Source organism: Hylobates moloch, unplaced genomic scaffold (assembly GCF_009828535.3).
Source record: "Hylobates moloch isolate HMO894 unplaced genomic scaffold, HMol_V3 SCAFFOLD_7, whole genome shotgun sequence".
In the NCBI taxonomy this organism is placed as follows: Eukaryota; Metazoa; Chordata; class Mammalia; order Primates; family Hylobatidae; genus Hylobates; species Hylobates moloch.
Window position 1 is genome coordinate 42,249,649 of NW_026652282.1, and position 7,777 is coordinate 42,257,425.

The 7,777-nt window shown below is 54.2% G+C and overlaps 1 protein-coding gene across 4 annotated transcripts in view; it reads left to right on the plus strand.

Annotated features, from left to right (window-relative positions):
• The first annotated feature begins 3,108 nt into the window (after positions 1 to 3,108).
• CDK16 (cyclin dependent kinase 16) overlaps positions 3,109 to 7,777 on the plus strand; it is a 15,649-nt gene continuing 10,980 nt past the window's right edge. The window contains exons 1-2 of one of the 4 annotated variants that reach the window (XM_032756794.2): positions 3,541 to 3,941; positions 7,087 to 7,168. Coding sequence is in view for 1 of the 4 variants with exons in the window: in XM_032756791.2 (XP_032612682.1) it covers positions 3,489 to 3,500 (12 nt within the window). In the remaining 3 variants the exon portion in view is untranslated. The other 3 variants (XM_032756791.2, XM_032756792.2, XM_058441301.1) reach the window with 3 other exon arrangements.

Consider the following 7,777-nt stretch of genomic DNA (forward strand, 5'->3'; position numbering starts at 1 on the left):
GCTGGTTCCAGGGAAGGAAAGGACTTCCTGGAGCTGTCTGGTTCAGATGGTAACTCAGAGGGCTCAACCCCACCACACCTGCCAGTTTTCTGGACAAAGAAAATGTAATTGCCACCTCTTCCTGCCCTCTCTGCCTAGGAAGAGATGGAGGCACCAGTGAGGCCATAGTGAGCAGGTACTTGGGTCCATGTGACTATTAATTTGAGCTGGGTTCAATTCTCACCTTCTTCATGTCCTAACTCCCTGCTCTGTGAAGAGGAAAGTTATGGTGACCAGGCTGCTAGGGCATGGCCAGCATGCCTTATGTCCTTAGGGCAGATCCCCTCCCACCTGGCTCAAAGCACTCAGACCCTGGGCAGCCTTTTGTGGTCATGGTTCCCAGCACCAGGAATGCCTGTGCTGCTCTTAGTTCAATTTCCTTGCTGCAGGGGTGTCCCAAACAGCTCTGCCGAATGCCAGTGCCTGCAGGCATACTTTGCGATTTTTATGGAAATACTTGAGAACATCTGTAGAGGAAAAGCCCCTTGCTTGCCTTACGCTGCCCCCCTCCCTGCCGCCGCCCCAGCCCCAGGTCTGCCTGTATTCCCTTTGAGGATCTTCAGCCTCCTACTTTGGAGAAGACAGCTGGCTGTGGGGACTGAGGGGTGTTCATCGCTTAGAGCAGGTAGCAGGAGGCCCAACACCAGCCCCACCAGGACTGCAGAGTTACCGTGCTCTGTCCTTGGTCTTGGCTGAGTGCTCCAGACAATTGAAAGCACCAGTCTGGCCACTGCTACATCTTTGCTTTCTTCTATTGTACTGGCTCCTGGTGCCTGAGGAGTCCGTTCATACTTCTGTCCCTCAACTAACCAGACAATAATTTATCTACCTTACTTAGAAACAAGATCCCTCACTCTTCTACTCAAACCTGAGTGTAAGGAATAGCTCAACCTGTTCTGAACTGGCTTGATTCCCATCACAGCCTCTGCCCACATCTGCTGCCTCCTGGGCCAGTAGTTCCTGGTCCTGGGCACCGTATATGCCCTTGCCCACCTCCTTCTGATCATTTTATTTTCTTGGCCTGCTCTGCTTGGGTGACCTCATCCTTCCACAGTTTCTTCTTCCCCACTAGGACATTGAGGACAGAGGCGTTTTCCCTTTGGTATCTAGTGGTGATACTGTCAAGTGGAAAGTTTTTCCCACCACAGGAACTTTCCCATTATTGCTCTAGAGTACCCTAGACACTCCACACTGCAGTCCACTGGCCACACCACTACAGCAGCTGAGGCTTGAACACAACTGTTGTCTTCTTTCGCCAGTATGCCAGCTCCTTTGCAGATACTCTATAGACACCTTGTTCACTGCACCTCCCCCATTACGGCTCCATTTCTTCCCCACCACAACTCCTGGATCTCCTTGACACCTTATTCGTACCTGATACCCTCTCCATCAAAACAAGCTTTTGAGTCACGCATGAATCCTAGTTGCATCTTAGTTGTTCCCCCTCCACCTCATTCCATTTTACTTCTGCGGTTTGTCTACCATTGTAACACCAGCCAGATGGGAGATCAGGGCTTAGCAGGCGGGGATTGCGTCATTGTACCGAGCCCCCTGCACCTAGCAGCCACAAAGGATAGGGTGGGACAAAGATTTCTCTTGTCACTGCCTGGAACTATTTGCCCACCTCGTTCTGATCACTTTATTTTCTTGGCCTGCTCTGGCAGGCATTCAACATTTTTTGTGTGCTGTGTGCCAGTCACTTTCTAGGCACGTGAGACAGCAGTGGATAAAGATCCCTGTCCTCTTGGGGTTTATGTTCTGCTAGGTTGAGACCCAGAATAGATTATAAACACAGTAAGCAAATTGTACCTTAGAAGTTGATCAGCGTTCTTCAAAAAGCGAGGAATAGAGCCCGATCTGGGGATCTGGAATGATGGCAGTGCAGGTAGGAATTTTTAAATAGGAAAGGCTTCATGGAGATGACTTTGAAGCAAGCACCTGGAAGAAGTGAGAGAATGAGGCACGTGGATGTGGGTCAGGAGCATTCCAGGCAAAGGGAACCACAGCAAATGCAAAACCCCTGAGGCTGGATTGTGCCCGTTTCACTCAGAAACAGAAAGAGCGCTAGTATGGTGGCAGTGAGTCAGGGGAAGAAGAGGAAGAGATGAGGTCAGAGAAGTGATGGACCTGTTCTAGGCCAAGGCGAGGACTTTTGTCTTTGTCAAGTATTTCCACTCCCATCATGGCCCGGGAAATCTCACTAATATAAACCTTACTGAAAATCCTAACTGGTGTGAGCAAGGCTGCCATAAAGGGAAGCCCGGAAGTGGCGGGGAGGCTGCCTTGGAACAGGGTAGTGTAAGGATGTGCCAGAAGGCCTGCTGGAGGTTGCAGCCCTTTGAGCTGGACTTGGGGATAGTGTGGTTTTCCAGGCAGAAGGAAGTGAGGGATTAGGTCGGCCTGGTAGTGCTTGGCACAGAACATGCGCCCAATAAATAAAATGGAAATAAAACCGCGGAGTGTTCTACTTATGTTGACTGACATCAAAACAAAACAAAAAACCCGCAGAGTGAGGGGAGGCACGGGCGGGGCTGTGCCGGCAAGAGAGGTGGCAGGAAAATCCAACCCATGGCGCCTGTGCAAATACTCGTGTGAGGCAGAAAGGAGGCTCCGCCCCGCTCGAAGTTCCAAGCATGCGCAGTAGCGGCTCCTGCGCCTCTAAGGATCCGCCTCTTTCCTCTTTTCTCAGCCTGGGTTCCACCCCGGGAGGCCCGCTGTATGAGATGGAGGGCGGGCTAAAGGCGGGACGAGACCCGATTGAGCGCAATTATGACCAATCACCTTGCGGAATATTCGGCCTATAGCGAAGGAAGAGCTCAGAACAAAAAGGAGACCCCACCCCCGCCGATGGTGAAAACCTATGAAACCTGGGCAGAGGCGTGCGGAGTCGGGTAGAGAGCGAAATCACGCCTCTTCAGTCAGCCACGCCCTTTATTCTTGCTCGGCTTCGCCACAGAGCGCAAATCCGATTGGCTGGGCGACAACCTCAAAGGGCGGGGCTGCACACGTTCACTACGGGAATGAGGTAGCGGTGGAGGGGGCAGTTGGGCGGGGATAGGCTGTCCTAGCTAAGGTGGTAAAGGCCAATAACTTTTCAAGCTGCCTCTCCTCGAAAAGTCATCTCGCGAACCTTTAAAATGCCTTCCTCCCCAAGCACCTCAAGGGACTAGAACGGAGTGCTTCATTTGTCTTTTTCCTCCTTGCAAAAGTCCCGTTTGCCACCATGGGGATGTACCAAGCGAGACCGAGTAGGGGGAGCCAGTGGTGATTGACGCGCCAGGTTACTGGCCGCTGCTCACCTAGGCGCTAGCAAACTTCTGCCAAGATGGGAACTGAGTACTAAACAGTCTCCACAGTTCTCCCTGGTGCCGTCTCCGGCTTGGCGCCGCATCCTCCTGTGGGCTCGCGATGGCCGCGTCCCCTCCCGCTGCGGACGGGTCCTTTGGTACATGCAGTCCGAGGTGAGTCCCCTCCTTTTCACTTCACCCTTCCGAGCGCCTGCGTGCGCATGCGCGGAGCGCGGCGCGCGCGGCGGTTGGGCCGTTCGCTGTTCGGCCCTGGGATCCGCCGCCACTCCGCGATCAGCCGGCTCTGAGCCGCGAGCCGCCGTGAGCACTCGGATTCGAGCCGGCGCCAACGAGTCCGGGGGCATCGCCCGCAGCGGCCAAGCTCATGGCCGGCTGAGCGGGACGCCGCCTCCGCCTCAGCCACCGCCGCCGCCGCCGCCTCCTCCTCCTCAGCCGGCGGCGGCCCGGGCCCAGCAACCATGGCTGAAGACTACTGGGACGGGCGCCTGCGGCGAACAGGAGGAGAAGGAGGTCGCGCGGCCTCATCCCGGGCCGCCGCCCCAGGCGCCGCCGCGCCGGCCCCGCGGCTCTGAGGTTGCTCGCGCGCCCCCGCCGGTGAGCGCGTCCCCGAGGCGTGGAGGCTGCCCCTCCTCCTTCAGAACCCACCTCGGGCGGTGCCCAGGGGTCTGGGCTGCGGGGCTGGCAGGTGCCCCCACCCCCGGCGAATTTCCCAGAATGCACCGGGGCGGGGGGTCATTTGGGGCCTCCCTGACCTTGGCCCCGCCCTGGGCCCGTCCTGGGAGCTGGGGTTGGGTAGTGCTGTGGGTGCTAATGGGGAGCAGGGGGAATCAAAGGACCAAAGGGTGTGGAAATGGGTGACAATGGGGTGAAAGACTTGGGGAGGGGTTGCTAATGGGGGTCGGAGCATGTGGCAGTAAGCCTCACGCCAATAAGTCGTGTAAGGTTCAAGGCCCCATGTGTGCTTGTGGAAGGATGGCGGGGTGCGGAGCGGGTGAGGGACCCGAGGGTGTATAACGGGAGGTAGGGTGTCGAGGAAGTTCTAAGACATGCTCATAGGGATTATGTCCGCAGAGAGGCCCGGTGTGTATTCATGGGGGACAGGGTGGCACAGGTACCAGAACGTCTGCTGGTGGGGTCAGGGCTCTGAGGCCCGGGATGGTGTTAATACTGCGTGTCTGTCCGTGGGGCCTGCAGTGTGTGAGAATGCAGTGTGTGCTTGTGGAGGGCAGGTAGCTGAAGGACTCGAGTGTGGCATGTGCGCCAGTGGGGGTCATGGCTGTAGAGGGTGTATGCCTGTGGCCTCGAAGGTCTAGGTAGTTTGGGGCCCAGTATATGCTAATGAGGGCAGAGTGGAGGAAGGACCTGAGGGTATCTAATGGAGGAAGGACTGTGGAACACCTGAGCCTGGCCTAAGGGAGATGAGAATTGTGTGTCTGCCTGGGCCCGGGAAGGGGTGGTGGGGAAGGAAGTGTCTTAGCACTGTCAGAGGCTTAGTGGACGAAGGGTCAAGGTGATGTGAGGTGTGAGTAGTGTGTCCGTGGACACAGGGAATGTGAGTCTCGAGGGCACACTAGGAAGGAGCAGGGTAATATAAGAAGTACTGGTGGTTGCTAATGTGGGTTTAGAGACATAGAGGCACTTCAGTGTGTGCCATTGCAAGAGTCAGCTGTGTGAAGTCTGGAATATGCTAATAAGCATCAGAACCTTGCGAAGATTGTGCCCTTGTGTCCACGGAGGACCCGAGTATGTTGAAGTTCCAGGGGGTGCTACTTGGGGGTAGGGCTGCGGAGGGGATCTAGTGTGTAATAAAGGGGATCAGGGCTTTCATGAAGGGATCCAAGTGTGAACCAACAAGGATTATATCTGTGGAGGGGTCGGAGCAGAGAGCAATAGAGGACAGGAATGTGTGATGATCTCGGTGTGCTAAAGTGGATTACAGCTAGGGAGGGCTGAAGTGTGCGCTAATGGGAGTCAGGGCTGAATGAGACCTGTGTGCACTAATGAGGGTCAGGCCATGGTAGAACAGTGTGTTTGTGTGTCCCTGGGGAATAGGGCTGAGTAAGGGTTCAGGGTGCACTAATGGGGAGGCAGGACTGTGTGAGGCCCCGTGTGTGCTAATAGAAATCAGGCCTGAGTGAAGACTCAGTTTGTGCTGACAGAGGGGACAGGACAGTGGAAGGACTGGAATGTGTGTTAAGGATAGTCATAGCTGTGAAGGGGCCTGAGTGCGGGTAACACTGGTTAGAGATCTATCTGTAAGGTTCACTTTATGTTAATAGCATTCAGAGCAGCATGAAGAAGGTCCAGTGAGTACTAATGTGGGTCAGCTATAGAGTACCCCAAGTGCATGTTAATAGAGGTCAGAATCATGTAGGGGGAACAATATGTTAATGAGGGGAGTCAGTGCTATGGAGAAGGTAACAAGCAGCTAGGCCAGGGGAGGGGCCCAAGAATGTGGTGGCAAGAGTTACTTAGAGGAGGCTGAGTGTGTGCTGACAGAGTTCAGGGTGGTATGTTATGTGTTAGGGCTTTGAATGCTGATGGGTATATGAGATAATAGCAGGTAAGATGTAGTGAGGCCTTCTTGAGGGTCTAGCGTGTACTAATGGGGATCAGGACATAGGGTGTGATGACTGAGTCCTTAGTGGTCGGTGTGGGGAGTATCCTTGAGTATGAGAGTAGTCTGAGGATGGGTGTATGTCTTTGGGGATCAGGAAGGGTCAGGCAGGACATGTGCCCTTTTTGGGGTAAGTTTTTATGTCCAGTTTCTTGCTCCCTTCACTTTTTTGAAATCTAAAAAGCTCAGTCAACTGAAATATTTAAAAGTGTCCTTGCGTATAAATGTTCAGTTATCTCTGTTCACAGGAGCTTGTCTGAGTCCCCCATCCCCCTTTCTGGGAGTGTTATGTGATACACAGATTTGACACCCCATCTTCCTAAAATCCCAAAAAACTGAACTCCAGAGCATGTCCAGCCCTTGGGGTTTCCAGTTAGAGGTCGTGGACCCATGGCTCCTCCTGGCTTCCTTCCCATCCTCCATTCAGCCCTACTTCCAGTCTCCCCCACCCCCTCCCCTACTCCCTGTCACAACATGCAAAGCAACTGGGTATCTGTGCCATATGGGGACACAAGGCTGTCTTTGGGAGCTGGCCATGCTTTACCTTCCTCGCCTTAGGCCCAGTATTCAGCCTCCCAGGTCAGGATGTTTTGTGGTTATCCTGGGTTCTCCATGGATGGCCCTCATCCTGTATCTGAGGTCTTTCTGCTAGGGTGGCCCCTACCCCTCCTGGGGATAGTGAGTTCAGCCAGGTTGGGGTGAGAACTGCTGGGGTAAGCACCTGATTTCAAGGTAGCAGATGACCCATTTCTCTCCTCAAATCCAGCCCCAGTCTCATCCTCGACCTCCTATCTAGCTCTACTTCCCTTGGGCCCAGGGCCATCTTAGGCCCTGCTGTGAGTCCAGATGGTTCCTGGGTCAGGTCTTTCCCCCTCCTTGCTGGCCCAGAGCCCAAGAGGAAGCAGAAGACGGCTGGCCTAAGCCTTTTGGTGGCCCCATTCCCTTCAGCAATCCATCTAGGTCATATTCCTGTCGATGCCAGCATCCCTGGGCTACCTTGTTTAGGGTTGTTCAATGAATAGCAGGGACTCATCACCTCAGCAGAGGTTGGTCCTAGGCCCTCAGCCCCCTGATTCACTTATTTCTGCCATAAGCACTTTTTGAGCATCTACTCTGTGTCAGTCACTATTCCAGGTCCTCAGGATATAGCCGTGACCTAAACACAGAAATCTACCCTGGCGGAGCTGATCTTCTAGTTGTGGCGGTGAGGAGATAGACAGTAAAGACTAAAGAAACCAATAAGTAGGTGCTGTCATTTCTGAGGAGGTAATGAGTGCTGGGGGGATAACTGGCAAGGTGAGGGAGCTCGGGATGGTTGAGATTTTAAATAGGGTTATTCACAGAGGCCTCATGAAAAAGTTGACCTTTGAGCAACGGCCCAAAGGGAGAGGGGAGTGAGCCATTTCGAAATTTAGGGGAAGGGTGTTCCAGGTACCAGGAACAGCCAGTGTAAAGGCCCCGAGGTGGGACTCTACTGGGTGTGGTTGCAGAACAGCAACTAGGAATGATGGCGGGGGGGGGGGGGGGGGGGGGGGTGGGGGAGAGGTAATAGGGGCAAATGAGGTAAAGAAAGACCTGTGGGCCACATTGAGGACTGGGGCGTGTATTTGGGGTGATGAGAAATATAATACATTCTTGAGTAGAGGAGAAATGTGACTGGGCTTGTAAAAGTCTAGATTGGACCCTAGGGGTCCTAACCTGATCAAACCTGTCTGGCAGCCCTGAGAAGAGCTGGTGTACATTGAGACCCCCCCTCCACACAATCCCACCCAGTGGTTGGGTCTGGGCAGGACACCCTGACACACACTCCCTC